The sequence below is a fragment of the Triticum aestivum genome, chromosome 5A (genome assembly GCF_018294505.1).
Source record: "Triticum aestivum cultivar Chinese Spring chromosome 5A, IWGSC CS RefSeq v2.1, whole genome shotgun sequence".
NCBI classification, from domain to species: Eukaryota; Viridiplantae; Streptophyta; class Magnoliopsida; order Poales; family Poaceae; genus Triticum; species Triticum aestivum.
Window position 1 is genome coordinate 677287708 of NC_057806.1, and position 18259 is coordinate 677305966.

The 18259-nt window shown below is 44.1% G+C and overlaps 1 protein-coding gene across 2 annotated transcripts; it reads right to left on the reverse strand.

The window, feature by feature from the left end:
- Window positions 1-10908: 10908 nt before the first annotated feature.
- LOC123105914 (plasmodesmata-located protein 2) lies at window positions 10909-13639 on the reverse strand. Of its 2 annotated transcripts, XM_044528096.1 has the most exons (3): window positions 12597-13634; window positions 11490-11597; window positions 10909-11368 (listed from the first exon to the last, which is right to left on the reverse strand). In XM_044528096.1, exons 1-3 carry the CDS (start codon window positions 13363-13365, stop codon window positions 11361-11363), a joined length of 885 nt encoding a protein of 294 aa, XP_044384031.1. In that variant the 5' UTR covers window positions 13366-13634; the 3' UTR covers window positions 10909-11360. The 2 variants fall into 2 exon arrangements, with proteins under 2 accessions (XP_044384031.1, XP_044384032.1); XM_044528097.1 differs by lacking the exon at window positions 10909-11368 and having other exon boundaries at window positions 11482-11597; window positions 12597-13639.
- Between the last annotated feature and the right edge of the window lie 4620 nt (window positions 13640-18259).

Sequence of the window (18259 nt, forward strand, 5' to 3'; positions counted from 1 at the left end):
TACATTCTTTGAGGATATTTTTCCGAGAGATATGCAAAGCACTTCTAGACAGGAATCTGAGGAGACTCCTGAACCTGCCATCCCTATGGAATATTATGAACAAACACATGATGAAAATCCCGAGGAGGATGACGAGGAAACCCTTGGTAGGGGCAAGAGACAAAGGACTGCAAAGACCTTTGGTGATGATTTCTTCGTGTACCTCGTGGATGATACTCCCACTTCTATTTCAGAAGCGTATGCCTCTCCAGAAGCTGACTACTGGAAGGATGCGGTCCGTAGCGAGATGGACTCCATCATGGCTAACGGGACATGGGAGATCACTGACCGTCCCTATGGTTGCAAACCACTGGGATGTAAGTGGGTGTTCAAAAAGAAGCTTAGGCCCGATGGTACGATTGAAAAGTACAAGGCTAGGCTTGTGGCCAAGGGCTATGACCAGCAAGAAGAGGAAGATTTCTTTGATACTTATTCACCTGTGGCTAGACTGACCACCATTCGAGTATTACTCTCGTTGGCGGCCTCAGATGGTCTTCTCGTCCATCAGATGGATGTTAAGACGGCTTTTCTAAATGGAGAGCTAAAGGAGGAAATCTACATGCAACAGCCTGATGGCTTTGTGATAGATGGTCAGGAAAGAAAGGTGTGTAGGTTGATAAAATCTTTATATGGCCTGAAACAAGCACCTAAGCAATGGCATGATAAGTTTAATACAACTCTGACATCTGTTGGTTTCGTTGTTAATGAGGCTGACAAATGTGTATACTATCGCCATGGTGGGGGCGAAGGAGTTATACTGTGCTTGTATGTTGATGACATACTGATATTCGGAACAAACCTCAAAGTCATTGAGGAGGTCAAATCGTTTCTATCTCAGAACTTTGAGATGAAAGACCTTGGTGTGGCTGATGTTATCTTGAACATCAAGCTACTGAGAGATAATGAGGGTGGGATCACACTTCTGCAATCCCATTACGTTGAGAAGGTGTTGAGTCGTTTTGGATATTCGGACTGCACACCATCTCAAACACCATATGATCCTAGCGTATTGATTCAAAAGTCCAAAGGCATGGCTAAAGATCAATTGAGATACTCTCAAATCATTGGTTCACTGATGTACCTAGCAAGCGCAACGAGGCCTGACATCGCGTTTGCTGTGAGCAAACTGAGCCGGTTTGTTTCCAAACCGGGTGATGTACATTGGCATGCTGTTGAGAGAGTTATGCGCTATCTGAAAGGTACTATGAACTATGGACTTCACTATACCGGATACCCGTCGGTACTTGAAGGGTATAGTGATGCGAATTGGATCTCTGATGCTGATGAGATGAAGGCCACAACTGGGTATATGTTTACTCTTGGAGGTGGCGCTGTTTCCTGGAAGTCTTGCAAGCAAACGATCTTAACGAGATCGACAATGGAAGCAGAATTAACGGCATTAGACACATCTGGTGTTGAAGCGAGATGGCTTCGAGATCTTTTGATGGACTTGCCATTGGTTGATAAACCGGTTCCGGCTATCCTTATGAACTGTGACAATCAGAATGTCATCACCAAGGTGAAGAGTTCAAAGGACAACATGAAGTCCACCAAACACATAAGAATGAGATTAAAAGCTGACAGAAAATTAAGAAACTCCGGAGTGATAGCGCTGGACTATGTCCATACGGCTAAGAATCTGGCAGATCCCTTTACAAAAGGGCTATCACGTGTTGTGATAGATAATGCATCGAGGGAGATGGGTATGAGACCCACATGAGTTGCCATGGTGGTAACCCAACCTATATGATCGGAGATCCCGTGAACTAGGACCTGGGAAAACAAGCCAGTGGTGAACTGAGGAGAGTAACTATACTAACCCACTCCGTTGGAGATGCAATACTCTCGATACTGTATGGTAGGATGACTACGGTCTCAATGTGTTCCAAAGCTTATAAAAGCAAGATGCTATCCTACAGAGCGATCTTTGGAGGAACACACCTATATGAGCCCGACTGCTGGTCACAGTCTATGAGATTGGGGTGATCTCTAGTAAGCTCATGAATAGGCCAGGAGTGTGACTTATATGCTCCACCCGAGGGGTCAGCCTTCGGCAGCCTAGTACTAGTAAGACATGTAGTGAAACTTCCTTACGCCAAACTGACAATTCAAGGCATAGTCCATTGTTCAGTTGTGAAGGAGTGTAGCCACTTGTTCTAGGTGAAGTTCAACCTTAACAGGTCTTTACTGAAACACTGGTATATCGAAACAGCAATTGGAACAGAGGACACAATGGGCCCTCGAGATCTGGTGGGGGATTGCTGAAATCTGAGATGGGCTCTAGGCCCATATTGCAATTTCTGAAAAATCTCTAAGGGCCCATGTGGGTTATATGGCACTAGGTGTGGTGGGAAGTTTAGTCCCACCCCGGAAGTGGAAGGAGAGTTGGAGTGGTTTATAAGGGTTTCTCTTCTACATGCTATTGGAGCTTGAGAAGAGAAGAGGCCCTCGCGCACTCCTCCTCCGCCGCCCGCCTCGCCACGCCACGCCTCGCCTCGCCTCGTCACGACGCGGGTTGCGGGATTGAGCCGAGCCGAGCTCACACCTACGCGCTTATTTTTGCCAGTCACTAACGGAGAGTTTTCTGACAGCTGGGCCACGATCTGAGACGTCGGATCGTGGGCTGTCACGGACTCGGACGTGGGTCGAGCCCACGTCTCTCCACGCGGCTGCGCCTATAAGTATGCGGTGTCTCCTAACCCTAGCCGCCACGAACAGATCACATCTGCTCACGCGCACGCCCACCGTCGTCCCTTTGCTGCTGCTGCCGCCGGTGACTCCATCCCGTCCGCCACGTACACGGTCGACGGGAGAGCAGGTCTCCGAAACCACGCCCTTCTGGTTCCTGTACGGGGTGAGGGGCGAATAGGTTTTTGGGCAGCGATTACGCGAGTGCTCGCTTCCGATCGTCTACTTCCTCTACGTCCGCGTCGCCTTCGTCATCACCATGTCCACCGACGCCGACCGTGCCGCCGCCGAGAAAGCTGAAGCCGACAAGAAGGTCGCCGAGGACGCCGCTGCTGCCACCAAAGCTGCGGCCTCTGCGTGGCCTACTGGAGGGTATAACTCGTTTATCCCGCTCCTGATTATTTTCATATTAGCAGTACTAGCAGTATGTGTAGATTTGTCTACTGTTTGCTTAGTACGTGCATGTCTAGATCAGAGTCAGTACGTCATCAACTTAGTCAATGCCATGCTAGTGATTTACTCATGGATTAATTTAATCGAGAAATTGCCTATTTACTCAACAGCTGGCATGCGTAGTGCAGAGCCTTTGGTTTCCAATCTCAGCTAACAAGACTGTATAAGTAGGGACAATGCCGGCATGGTTGGTTGCTTGCGAATCTTTGGTTTGCATGCGTGACAGTGTTTTAATTCAATGGCATTCAATTTCATTCCTCGACTCATCATGCTGTCATGCATGATCGATTATTGATGCATGCCATGTTCGTTCATTCAGTGTGTTTGTACGTGCAACGGGAGCTTATTGATTGAGCTGCCGCCATGCCCATCATCGCCAACTGATAGATCGCTTTCGCATCTAGTCTAGTATCATGCAGGAATATCAAAGTTAGGGTGACGACGACGTACATCCCCTTCGACTAATTAATGGATGGACGGACACGGCTTCCTCGTCCTCCATGCACGCCACCAGTATGGAGAAACCACATTCTTAGTGGTAATTTCACATAAATACAGATATGAAACGACGAAGTAGTTATGCACTCTCGCTTCTAAACTAATATAAGATCGTTCAGATCACTACTTTATAGTTAGGACGTGGCTAGGTCTCAGTCGATCAAGACTTAATCAAATCTAAGTCAAGTGATGTAAAATGTAAGAAAGAAAAGACAAAAGCTAAAAAGAAAATTTTGCACAGACCTCCATGTAAGATTCCATGAATATAGCATCGATTGAGACTTGGTTAAGTCTTAGTCGACTGAGAATTAGTAATCCCGTTAAAGTTATCTAAAAAATCTTATATTAGTTTACAAAGGGAGTACTTATTAGCACTTATTTGTGATATGAAGTCATCGCCCGCCCACTCGTTGGTGACAAAATTTCCCTTATTACAATTTCAAAAATAATCAGTATTATTGTTTTTTTTCTTACACCCTTGACGAAAGTCATGGCTGCTCGCTCTTAAAAAAGTTTATCTTGACAATATAAGTATAGTATATGATTGTGGAAAGCAATTCATTGGACATGTGGTTTTTTAATAGTTTGGCAGGATATTAGGTGTAGTCTCAAGAAGTTCTATCGATCTTTATACCATAATAAAGATTCACACAAGACCCTAACTTCCCGCTACCAAAGGTTAGGTGGCACATGCTAGAGGAAGTATTTGAGGGGCGTACCTTTAGCGAGTCTGGCTTCAGACTTGCTGAAGGGGCGAGCGAGCTGGGCCGGCCCACGAACGCGAGAGGCCACAACATCTTTTTCCAGGATTTTTTTACGCTTTCTTTTTTTTACTTTTGTTTATTTTCTAAAATATTATAAAAACATATATTACAAGAAACCACTCTTCGAGAAAAATTTGAAAAATGTTGAACAAGTGTTTAAAAAGGATGAACAAGCATTTCAAAAAATATTGAACAAGTATTTGAAAAAATGTTCATCATGTATATAAAAATGTTGAACAAGCATTTGAAAAAAATGTTGAACAAGTATTTGAAAAAATGTTGATCATGTATAAAAAAATATTGAACAAGTATTTGAAAAATGTTGATCGTGTATATAAAAATGTTGAACAAGTATTTAAAAATGGAGAACAACTATTTGAAAAAAAATGTTGATCATGTATATAAAAATATAGAATGAAAATAAAAAAGAAACAAAAAACCTAAAAATGAAAACTGAGAAAGAAACAAAATAAACCAAAGAAAAACAAAATGAAAAAAACTAGAGAAGAAATATACGTGTATGTAAACTAATGAAGAAACAAAAGACAAATAATGAAGAAACGGACAAGAAAAAAGAAAACAAAAAAAAGTGAAAACCAGTACGTCTTGCTTCAAGTAGGCCGCGCCCTTTTTGTTATCACGAACTGTTTGGTTGGCGGAGTGGCTAGTCACGTCCTATGTTTGCCACAGAGCTCCCCTTTTTTCCTTCTATTTTTCTTTAGACTCTGCATGAAAATTTGACGAAATCAACTTTGCTGCCCGAAACTATTGCTAAATTCTAGATAAATTTAGAGGACAAATTGATAAATGGTCGGTTTTGCCACCTCTCAGTTCACTTAAGTTCGATGAATAATTTTTTTAGAAAGTACAATTGGGTGAAAATCCTTCTATTTTTCTTTAGACTCTGCATGAAAATTTGACGAAATCAAATTTGCTGGCCGAAACTATTGCTAAATTCTAGATAAATTTAGAGGACTAATTGGTAAATGGTCGGTTTTGCCACCTCTCGGTTGAGTTAAGTTCGATGAATAATGTAACCTTCACTTTTTTAAGAAAGTACAATTGGGTGAAAAAGTGCAAATTGCACTTTTTTGAATTGACTGAGACTTGACCCAAAAAAAAAATGTTGATTGAGACATAGATGGGTGCAATTTCGGTATGGTGAAAAGTGTAACTTGCACATTTTCACCAAGTTGCACTTTTCAATATTGAATGAGACACCCTTTGAATCTTTGCACTTAAGTACTAATAGACATCCTAGATAAATGGAGTTCTTCACGGAATACACTGAGGCAAGCCGATCTCAAATCCAAGAGATCATTGTCAAGGGAGGCTATGAAGTAGTTGTTGATGCTTTAGATACCTAAACTGAGTAGCGGATACCGATAAAGAAGATAAATGATGTGTTTTAGTTTGTCTCATATGCCACTTGCATTCTATGTGAAATCAAGATTCTTCGTCTAGTCCAAAACATAGATGAGATCAAACACATCATGCTTCCCCCTACCCGAAGGGAGTTCGAAGATATTTGTATTGTTTATGAGCTTGCAACCCCATCATCCAAAACCTTATCCCATCCATGTCTACATATAACCATGAACCAATGGACACAGATATTTTATGCATGATTCTTTGTTTTTTTTGTTTTATGTGACGCTACCAGTTGCATTATGGTGGAGCATGTCCTATGGGCTATTTGATTGCAGCCAAATTAAGTTTCTCGTATTCCATTGGTTTCATTAAAATGAAGTGTCAAACAAAACTTACCACAAATATAAATTCATTTCTCTATATTTTTTCATACTAGTTACTTTCATGTGAAGTATGTTTCATGGGGGAGGGGGGCATGTGTAAATGGTGTTGTACCAGTGGTTTAATCAATAAGCTGCCCCACAATACAACTTTGTATCTCTATGAATGCCTACAATGTGTGGCAAAATTGGTGTATTTTTAACAAGGCTAGATTAGTTTTGAAGTCTCAATTGATTTAGGAAAGTGTAACTTACGTTTTTGGAGAAAAATGCAACTGGGCGAAAATATGTGGAAGTTACATTGTATCACTATATTTCAGCTACACTTTCGTAAATCGTTTGGATTCAATTATTTCTCAACCAATTGTAGTAGTTTTTTCATTTTTCTTGTAAATCGATTCAGTTATTTTGAATGTGTAACTGGTGTTGTACCAGTGGTTTAATCAATAAGCTTCCCCACAAATACAACCTTGTATCTCTATGAATGACTACAATGTGTGGCAAAATTATTGTATTTTTAATAAGGCTAGATTAGTTTTTGAAGTCTCAATTGATTTAGGAAAGTGTAACTTACGTGGTTGGAGAAAAAAATGTAAATGGGCGAAAATCTATGGAAGTTACATTGTATCACTATATTTCAGCTACACTTTCGTAAATCGTTTGGATTCAATTATTTCTCAACCAATTGTAGTAGTTTTTTTCGTTTCGCTTGTAAATCGGCTCTTTTTTGGCATCCCAGTTCTTAACTTTTTCATCTCGTCTAGTGGAAGTTGAGACTTGTTCCAGTATCTTTATCCCGGTCCTAAATCCGATATAGATTGATTGTCTCTTGATGAAGAAATGCCTTGCTTAACGGAGCAATTTTTGTTTTCTTGCTTATTATTTTCTTGAGCTGACATTTTAATGAGATCCACATAGCATTTTTAGGGGTAAACATGCTTTATTAATTGAAACTCAAGTTTACAGAAATTACAGAAGTATCATGCGCCTTTGTAAGCCACACGTGGTGACCCTCCAGATCATTGGTTGCGCTGTCTAGAGAAGCAGCTCTCATACACATGCTCGCATGGGCCGGCCCAAGAGCCTCACTCTATCGCTCCCTGCTCGATCGCCTGATTAGTTCGTTCGAGTGATAGGCAGAGAGGTTGACTTGTCTCATAAAAAGGGTGGAGAGGTTGTCCAATGCACCAGTTGCTTATTGATCGTTGACCGCAAATCAATTGACCGTTAACTTTTTAGAAAGTTCACAAATTTGGAAAATAATTCGTGAATTGAAAAAAGTTCACGCATTTGAAAAAAAGTTCATGTACTTGAAACAAAGTTCATGACTTTAAAAGAAGTTTGCGATTTTGAAAAAAAAGTTAATGAATTTGAAAAAACTTCATGCTTTTTAAACAAAATCATGAATTAGAGAAAAGTTCATGAGTTTGGAAAAGAAATTAAGACTCGGAAAAGTTCATAATTTGAAAAATGTTGGCAGAAAAAAAAGTTCACAAACTTGAAATAAAAGTTCAGCAAAATTTGAAAAAAAACATAAATTTCAAAGAAGTTCACAAAAATTAGAATATGTTCAAATTTTGAAAAAGCTTTTCAATTTTAATAAAGTTCACGCATTTTAAAAATAAGAATTAAAAAATAAAGCCAAAAAAAGAAAATAAAAACTAAAAATGAAGCAAAAAATAAAAATTAAGCCTAACGCGTGCGGGCCCCCTGCAAGATGATAATAAGGGGCGCGCACCACAAGCCGAATTGTTCAGCTCGCATGAATTTCACTCGCGACAAGCCAGTAACAGGCGCAGGATGCAGCATCGTGGTTCGTGGAAGGACGGGTAGGCGACTCCACACCCAAAAAACAAACGAACAAAGGAATGGCAGTCGACAAGCATTCCTTCACTCGCGACAATACCGACAGTATACACGTCTCGCTGGCATGCATGCGCCTGCCAAGAGGAAACAAATTTTGCATTCAAACACATCTCCGATCGGCCATGCAACTCTGACTCTCCCTAGCCCCTTATCCCTACACATTGGCTCCATCCGGTTGCCAGCACATCTTCTACTAACGAGTACTCCCTCCGTCCGGAAAGGACGGAAATACTTGTCCTAGAAATAGTTGTATCTAGATTTATTTTAGTTATAGATATATTTATTTTATCTATTTCTTGAACAAGTATTTCTAGACGAAGGGAGTACTAAGGAACATCAGGTGCAGGGCATCTGGAGAACATCATGTCACATTTGACAAAGCCAGATTCAGGCGCATTTTCTAGAGACTTTCAGCCATTTCTGGCTAGATAGATTGGCTCCAAACACCCGAGAACGTATCCTGTGCAACGCCCTGACTCATACACCAGGTTCACCAATGGCCCAAGAGCCGTCCAATTAAAGATGAAGGGACACAATCCATCTACGATGTGGGCTGCACAAACATTTACAAATTAGACCTTGTAGTGCAGCTGAATCGTACAAAACACACTTTCAGAGCCACTCATGTTCTCCCTTTGACCTCTCTTTTACTGCTGAACCAGGAAGCTCGGGTTATAAAAAAATGCCCCATCGCCTATATCCAGCTCTCCTGTACTAGCTAGTATAGACAAATGGACTAAGAAATTATGTATAAGGTAATAACAATCACAAGGAGAACCTAGTTTTACATTACATAATTCCCCTCTCCTAAAACAGAAGATCTAATGTGCTCTCTAGTTTAACATTGTCACTCTTGTATCTGAAACTGTTTCTCTACACATACACTGCATTTTTTTACAGAAGCATTCACATATAGCTTGGTCACCATGCAACCTCCTGATCAGTTGAAAGAGATGTCTTCAATTGCTAAAAATGAGAAACTGGATGCAAGTTGAACATTACCTTGAAGAGCAAACATTTTATTTAAAAGATAAGCTTGCAACTGAACATTTATAGAGGACCTGAAAAACACAAACAACATCTATTTTCTGATCTACATCCAAAAGAAAAGGATAAAACAAAAGTGATCTGATTGGATAACATTTATCTTTATAGTGCTGAAAATTCAGTAATATTAGGTCCGGAATTCTGTACCAGATCATGGTTCTTACTAATAAAATCCTGTTTGAGTGTCGACTCGAAGAATCTGTTCTCACTTGCTGGAACAGGTTAAAGCTTTTCTTGTTCCTTTTCTGTTAATTCTTTGTAAGCTGATATGTGTTACAGGAAATGCAAACCACAAAGGAAAGAATCCTAATCCCAAATTTCTCTTCAATAACCTGAAACTGCTATGTACCTAACCAAGTTTGTGGTTCAGGGGAAGAACCATACAATCGACTAGAGTGTTGATCCTATGAAATTTCACATATATAACGAGTACATGTCTACGGATTTAATACTGCTGCCAGGGACATTATTAAGCACTGTTGTTCAGACATCATAGCCACATGAAGAGTGTTTCTTGAGTTGCAGAGAACAAAATGACTAAGCCAAGCTACTAACCATCAGCACCCAGCAAGGGTATTATTTCAGAGGATTGCTACAATGTATAACTAGTATTGATCTCACAAAGTCAGTTTCACACTTTCCGTTTACATTTGTTTACAAATGAAGGATCAGAGAGCAGATCTCTTTGTTTATTTCTATTCAAACTATTTTTATTGGGCATAAAAGTTACATTTCGCTTTAAGGTTGGGATACAAGAGCTGCAAAAATATGTTACAATATCCAAAGTACACAAAGATAGAAAGGGTGCTGGACCATAAACCTTAATTGTGCACATCGTTAAATTTGGAAGAGCATTGGTCATACTTATCTCGCAATAAAACGAAATGGAGAAAAATGATGACCGAAGTATGAAAGAAAATATGTCCATATCACTGATAAAGGAAGAAGAGGGCACGCCCTCGATTTAGAGCTCCTACAGATGGACCACACTGAAGCACTCTCAACGAGCCACCGCCGGCCTGCCGCAAAAAGAACTTGAGTGTGCGTGGCCTATTCAGATGGTACAACAGCTGCTGGAGCTTCAATAAGCGGAGATCATCAGTACAAGCTAGATAGGAAACTCGATTGGTAGAGGCGATGGGGAGATCGAGCGAAATTTCGTAACCCTGATCGCGTGGTACACAAGAGGGCGAGAGAAAGAGAAGACGACTGGGTTGATCGCTTCGCAGTACTCAGAAGTCGGAACTATTCAACGCCACCACAAGGGTCTCTCTGCAAATGTTCCAGCAGCCCTCATCGTAGATGGATTCTGTCCCTTTATTTTTAATCCGACGGCTCATGGTCCATTGGTGCACCTGGTGCATGAGTTGGGGCGTTGCACAGGATACATTCTCCAAACACCCAGCGGCAGGTTCCGAGGTCGGCTATGTCGACCACCAGTACTTGACCAATGAATAAACTAAGTTAAAACCCTGCTCTACAAGATATTACTTCCTCCGTTCTAAATTACTTGTCGCAGAAATGGATGTATCTAGAAGTCGCAGAAATGGATGTATATAGAACTAAAATACATCTAGATACATCCATACCTGCGACAAGTAATTCGGAACGAAGGGAGTACTGGGCAAAGAAATATAAGAGCATATAGATCACTACTTTAATGATCTAAATGCTCTTATATTTCTTTAGAGAGGGAGTACTAGTTTAGAACAATTACCATGGAAACTACCCACCCAGGTCAGAGTCTGAATCTGCGGCTAGCTGCAAACCCTTACTAGAAGATCACAGGAGACTAGACTAGATTACTTTCTGCTTAGACCTAGATGTAATTTGCTGTCAGGAGAAAAATTCTACAAAGAGATTAGAACCAATGTACTCCTAGAGCCCTAAATTAAATTAGGCAAGAGAGGCAGCCAGCCAAGGTGGTAGTGCTGCTACTACTACATGCTACAGCCCAAAGACAAAAACATGTTCCATTCCAATCGATTCACATGAGCCCCAAAGGAAAGAACAGTCTCTTTTTCTGAACTTGCCTCCTCTCCTTTTACCCCTCTCTCTCATCATGCATGCGATGTGGGTATGGTATGGCACCCCTCACGCCACATGGCCAGAGGAACAAGAGCCAAAAAACAGTCCCCTCTGTATCCCACTCACCACCGTCCAACACCCCTCTCGAAAATGCACACCATGCCCCAATGCTTTCCTTTGTCCAGTTGCTACCTAGCTCCTCCCTCCCTCCCTCCATGCTTCCAGGTCAGTAATCTGCAAGCAAGCACACAAATTTGTAAGTATCTTATTCACAAGAAATTTGGATTTTGGACCAATGGTAGCTGCAAAGTTAACGCTGATGATCAAATGAGGTGAGGTGCCGGTATTTACTCACCGTCCTTCTTCTTGACCAGGCTTCTGGCGAACAGCAAGCAGATGACCAGGAAACCCAGCGCCAAGGCTCCACCCAGCACGATGGCTACAGTCTTGGCTGTCTGCTGCCCTGAAATGAGATGCAGAGGGAGAATGAATGGCCAAGTCGACAGAGATCAAAATCAAACTAGGGATGATAACACGTCTACTCATGGGTACAATCATAGAATGCCGTATCTCCAGTAAATCCAGAAAAGAAAAGGTAAATCATACATTAGTAGTACTACTAGTAGGTGCTAGTGGAAAACAGCTTTTCTCAAAGACCGAGCAGGCAGATGCATAAAAAACTCACTAATCTAGGCTGCTGCCATATACTACTTCTAGTCTAGTACCAGTAGTTCAGAACCGAAGCATGGATTATGTACATATATAATGGATGGAGTTATCAGTAATGAGCATCCCCTACACTGGAACTCAACAGTGCAAAGAACCAGCATAATTGACAAAAGAAAAGGGGAAGATCCTGCCAATCCGCCATCATAAACAAGCACGATTGATCCCTGTCCCTCAAATCTTAAGCTGACCAACCAACCAAGAAAGCAACAAGATCATGCCACTGTCTGCATCAGAGTTCCACTTTGACATGGCAAAGATACGCTCATAACTCCTGCCTACCAAACACTGGACCATGCAAGGCTTGTTTGTAATCCAAATGATGAGCACCTGAGAGGGGACTAATCTATACTCTACTACTACAAATTCGTCCAGAGGAGTGGCACCAAGAAACACAAGGCGCTCCCTCAATCCCCGTCAATCAATTCCAAACCAGAGAATCCTGCCAGGATCTCACCTACACATGTACAAACAAATCCACCGACAGTAGTTCACGTGCATAAACTAGCCAGTAGTAGCCACCAGCAAGAATCATGAAGCAACTAACATAATACTGTACTACTACTACCACATTTGCCTAAAATTACTAAACACGATCAATTCGATCTAATGTTGTCTATTCAGATTTCAGATTGGATCACTGCACAATTAACCAAATCAATATTCTAAATGCAGTTGGAACTGAATGTGGAGGCAGAAATTAGCCAAAAATCCAGGAAGAAGGAAGGACCGGTACCTCCGAGGCCGCCGCCGCCGCCGTGGGGCACGCCGTGGGGGTAGTAGCTGTAGGTAATGTAGCACTTGTCGAGGTAGACCTGGCCGGAGGGGGCGCCGCCGCACTCGACGGCGACGCGCTGCACGGCCTGGGTGACGCAGTTGCTGCAGTCGACGTTGGAGAGGTCGCCCTCGCACTGCGCCAGCGCGTAGACCTGCTGGAAGCTGGTGGCGAAGAAGCCGCCGGCGCTGGAGCCCGCTCCGCCCTCGAGCTGCGCGAAGGCGGTGCCGCGGCGCGTCTCGAAGTCCTGGGCGGCTTCGCCCCCGCCGGAGCCGCAGGTCTTGAAGAGCATCTGGACGCCGGAGACCTGGGGGAAGCCGGAGATCTCGTAGAGCGCGAGGCAGCCGTTGAGCTGGACCCGCGCGGCGACGGCGCCCCCGCAGAGGTCGCGCCAGGAGGACATGGCGCGGGCGACGCAGGAGGAGCAGTCCGGGCCGGAGAGGTCCCCGCGGCACTGGAAGAGGCCGAAGACGGAGGCGGAGGCGGAGGAGGCCGACGCCGAGGAGGTCTTGTAGAACTTGGCGGAGGCGGACTGCGCGGCGAGCGCCGAGGAGAGCGCCGCGACGGTCGGCGGCGGCGCGCCCCCCGGGAAGGTCTGGTTGGCGCAGCCCTTGTAGACGACCGCGTACAGGTCGGCGCACGTCGCGGGCCGCGGCGCCAGGAGGACGAGCAGGACGGCGGCGAGGTGGAGGAGGGGGCGGAGGCGGCAGGGAATGCCGCCGGCGCCCATCTGGCCGCGCTCTGGAGGTCCTCGGTGGTGCGCCGGAAGCAGAGGTCCGGAGCTCACTCCACCTCCCCTGTTTTGGCGCTGGTCTGGCGGTGGTGGTGGTCTGGTGTGTATGCGCTCGCGAGTTGCGGGCTGCTGCTTGTGTTTTTTTCCGCTCTCTTCTCCGCGTCCGTTCCAGCTGACGATGGTTATTGTGTGGCGCAGTTAATGGGGCGGCAGAGAAAAGCACGCAGTTTGGGTGAGCAGCGCGCAACTCAAATCCGTTTGGTTGCGTGCACAGGCCGGCCACAGATGGTGATCTCAACTTCTTCACTCTACTGCTAGTACGGCTCAAAGCTTGAAACGGCCCCCCGCAAAAGAAAAGAAAAATCTTGAAACACGGAGGAGGGACGCTTGTTTGTTGTTTCGTGTGACACTGGATAAGTATGAACCATTTCTTTACGATGAACTTAGTAAAGCAGCATGATAATGATAATGATACTTGTTGGTAAGCAGAGATGGTTTGGTCCAGAGAGGGTGTGTAAATATGATGGCAACTTTTTGAATAAACTGGTCCGTCTTATGAGATGGGCACGAGGGCGACTCTCCACGCGGTGAAAAACAATCAATCCGCGTCTACTGGTAATAAGTGCACCGTGTACGGGGTTTGGTGAGACGATCACTCGAGTGGGCCTGGGCTTGGGCTTGAAGGAGCGTATGCATATGCACGTACGGGTGGGGCCCGGCCGCAGTTTCGCCGTTTTGGCATCTGCGGAGCGTCGTCTCTCGGCGGGGCCGGTGCGGTCCTTTCTCAACAACAAAAAAACGTCGTTAAGGGTTAACGGCTACAGAGCTCAACAGTGGAGCCCAACCTCCTTTCCGCAAAGAAAGAGACTTTTTAGCGAGTGTATGTATGTATGTATGTATATGTACATGCTCCCCTGTGGCACTCTTCCCTCGTTTTTTTTAATTGAGGGCTACTTTCCCCTCGTTGGTCAGGGTGAGCCCACATAGACAATCGCCACCGGCCTTTCCAAGGGGGCCCACGGTCCACACGGTACGACCACGAGTTTATCCTTGTTTAATAATCAATCGTAACAATGGTTAGCTACACTTTTAAGTGCTTTAGGTAGATCAGCTAGCCGGCTTTGTGCAGGACAGGAGGTAAGGAATTTGGTTTGGTGGGATACGCTACAGGGATTCTCCTTGGTATCGGGGCTGAGAGAGAGAGAGAATATCAGAGGGGATCCTGCTTTCCTACGTCCCGTTTTGACTGACTCCCTTCTCTTGTTTGACCTCGCTTGACCGGAGCCCTCCCTGGTCTCTGCATGCACAGCCGCATGGCCGTGGATTTGGTATTGCTGCTGCGGCATCTGCATGGGCTCTTGGCGCCTGCTGAAAAGAGATTTTCCAGGGAGCAGCAGGCGACTGAGGTCCCGGGAAATGCACGGGGCAGAGAGATACTAGATGCTGGGATCGTTGTGGCAACGGGGTAGTGGGGAAAAACAGAGTTACCGTGGTCCAAGTGTATGTATGTTGTCCCTTCAAAAAAAAAAGTGTATGTATGTTGGAGGTAATAGCACCCCAGGTACCCTAACTTGCACCCAATGTGATGATCTAGTCCCAAACTTGCAAAACTAGACCAACTCATACCCCAACTTGCAACCAATGTGATGTTTTAGTCCCAGGCCAATCATAGCTCGCCAATTGGCTGCCAAGTGGCCGGCCCGGTCAGCGCCTGTAGTTTTGCACAAACCCCCCTGCCGTTTCACTCATTCAACCCGCAGTACCCCCCACCTGAATTAAATCTGTCGGATTCCAGTTGACGTCCGTTCGAGAGGGTTCACTTGGTCGCTGTCGGGGCGACAGAGCTCACGGGCTGGCGGGGCGATGGTGACGTCAGCGTCCCAGACGTCGTTGCCGCCGGCGAACGGCGGCGTGGAGGCACCGGCATCTGCTCATCTCGTCCGGCCGTTCGGAGCATTCCCTCCTGATTACTGTGAGCTCGACGCCCCGTCTCTCTGTTTTCTTTTCCTCCCTCTCCTCTCCTCTGCTTTACTCCTCTGAGCTCTGAGCTCGTCGCCCCGCCGTTTGCAGCTCGAATCTCGTACATTTGTGCTCGAATCGGGGTCGTCTAGTGGTGTGATTTGAGTAGGGTCATGTATTGCGAAGTGAAGCTAGGGTTTCAGCCGATGAATTTAGGTTTGGGTTCGACACGATAGCTAGGGTTTATGGCGGACAAGTTAGATGTTAATGCCTTATCTTGTTGTTGTAGCCTGTATTCTGCTCGTCTGGTGAACAACTGTAGTTAACTGAATCCTTTACACTGGAACTTGATCATGGTTCAGTTAATCTTTTACTGTTGTTCAAGTATGTTATGCAATTGACTAATTTATTCAGTTAACTGAATATTCAGTTAACTGACTATTTGTTTATGAACTGATGCATCTTTGTATTGAAAACAGTGTGTGATGCAGCAAATGGAGAAAAGGTGGACAGTCCATTTTTTACACTGGAACTTGAGCATGGTGGAATTTTCTGTGGCCTAATCACAAACCTGGAGCACTGGAGCCCTTCTGTTGAGGTGTTAGACTTTGTTGACTCTGGCACTTTATGTTATGCATTCCTTGAACAACACTTGGCTTGGTTGGGATATCCTGTGAGTGAGCACATCATCTACTTCAGCAAACCAAATAAACCAATCTCAGATGGGTTGATCAGAATTAGCAGTGATGAGGATGTGCAGCATATGATCAGAGCCAGTGCTGAGCATAAGGTGCTTGTAGTGCAGGTTGACCATACAGATTTCATCAGCAACTTTAGGTCTGACTTGGTGTGCACAAGTTTTGAAGCAGCAAGTGCATCCCCTTCCCATAGCCTAGTTTCAGTCTTTGTAGAAGATCCTTTGTCAGAGATTGCAGCAAATGGAACAGACCCAGAGAATTTGCTTATTGAGGGTGCTGAGCAGAACATGCTAACTGAAAATCCCTTGTTAGATATTGCACCAATTGGAACAGACCCACAGAGTTTGCTTACGGAGGGTGCTGAGCAGAACATGCTAACTGAAGATGGAGAAACAGTTATTGAAGATGTAGTTGTATCAGATTCTGATTTCAGTGACAGTGACTATGACATAGATGATGGTGATGATGATCTGTATGATGACAACATTGACTTTGATGTTGATGAAGAAGCAGATCAGGATGAGGATGATGTGGAGCCTGAATATTTCCTTGAGGATGAAGATCTCAACCTATCAACTGAAGAAGCAGATGAACTTAGGTACAAGTTTAAAGCTTTCAATGCAAAGGTGGACATGATTTGCCCTGTGTTTAAAGTAGGGATGGTATTTGCTGATGTGGTTGAGTTAAGACATGCACTGACTGCATATTCAGTTAGAAACAGAGTGCAGATCAAGAAGTTAAAGAATGACAAGAGGAGACTTGAAGCAGTTTGTGAAGATGGTTGCCCATGGTATCTGTATGCTGGCAATGACAACAGGACAGGGGGGTTTGTCATCAAGACTTACTATGGAGAACATATATGTCAGAAGAAATGGAAGATAAGGTCACTGACAGCAAAATTCCTGTGCAAGTATTTCATAAATGAGTTCAGAGATGACCAGAAGATGTCACTAGGTACATTTTCAAGAAAGATCACCAATGAATTTCATGTCACCCCTAACAGATGGAAGCTAGCTAGGGCAAGAACTGCAGCACTTAAGGAGATCCATGGTGATGAAGAAGAGCAGTTCAGTAGGCTTAGGGACTATGGTCATGAATTGAGGAATACCAACCCTGGGTCTACATTTCTTCTGTCAACTGAGGTTGTTAGAGACATAGATTTCCCACAGGGCAGGAAATGTCTGAAAACTCTATATTGGTCTTATGATGCATGCAAAAGGGGTTGGCTCAAGGGATGCAGGCCTATTATTTTCATTGATGGTTGTCACATGAAAAATAGGTTTAAAGGAGTGTTGCTTAGTGCAATGGGTATTGATCCAAATGACTGCATTTTCCCCATTGCAATGGGTTGGGTAGAAGTAGAGTGCACCAGTTCTTGGGAGTGGTTTCTCACTACATTGAGAGATGACCTTAACATCACAAATACTGCTCCTTTCACTATTATGAGTGACAAGCAGAAAGGTTTGATCAATGCTGTGCAAAAAATCTGGCCAGATGCTGAGCATAGGTTTTGTGTTAGGCATATTTATCAGAATTTCAATGAGAAGCACAAAGGAGAGCAACTGAAGCAAGATCTGTGGGCCATTGCAAGAGCACCAAACAGGGTTAAGTGGAGCCAAAACTGTGAGAAAATGGATTCCCACAGTGCAGCTGCCTTCCATTGGACTGAGAGACTGGATCCAAAGACATGGTGTAAATCATTTTTTAGTGTTTTTCCCAAGTGTGATATTCTGCTGAACAATAACTCTGAAGTATTTAACAGCTATATTCTGGAGGGCAGAGAGATGCCAGTACTCTCCATGCTGGAATACATTTTTTACAAGATAATGCAAAGGCTAGTGAGTAAACAGAGGGAGGCCATAGAGAAGTGGGCAGGGCAGAGAATATGCCCAAAGATCATGAAGAAACTAGACAAGAACACTGAGTTTGCTGCTAATTGCCATGTCTCTGAAGCTGGCCAACAATTGTTCAGAGTTCAGTCTGGTAACTCTAGCTATACAGTTGACTTGTGCTTGCACACTTGTGACTGCAGGAGATGGCAGCTCTCTGGAGTACCATGTGGCCATAGTATAGCATGTTGCAGGGAGGAGAGAATTGACCCAGTGACAATGGTTCATGAATGCTATAGTGTGGAGAATTATCTTAAAGCATATGGATACACTTTGGTTCCACTTAGAGATCCAAAGCATTGGGAGAAACAGAATGGAGACAAGGTATATCCACCAGTTTTCACT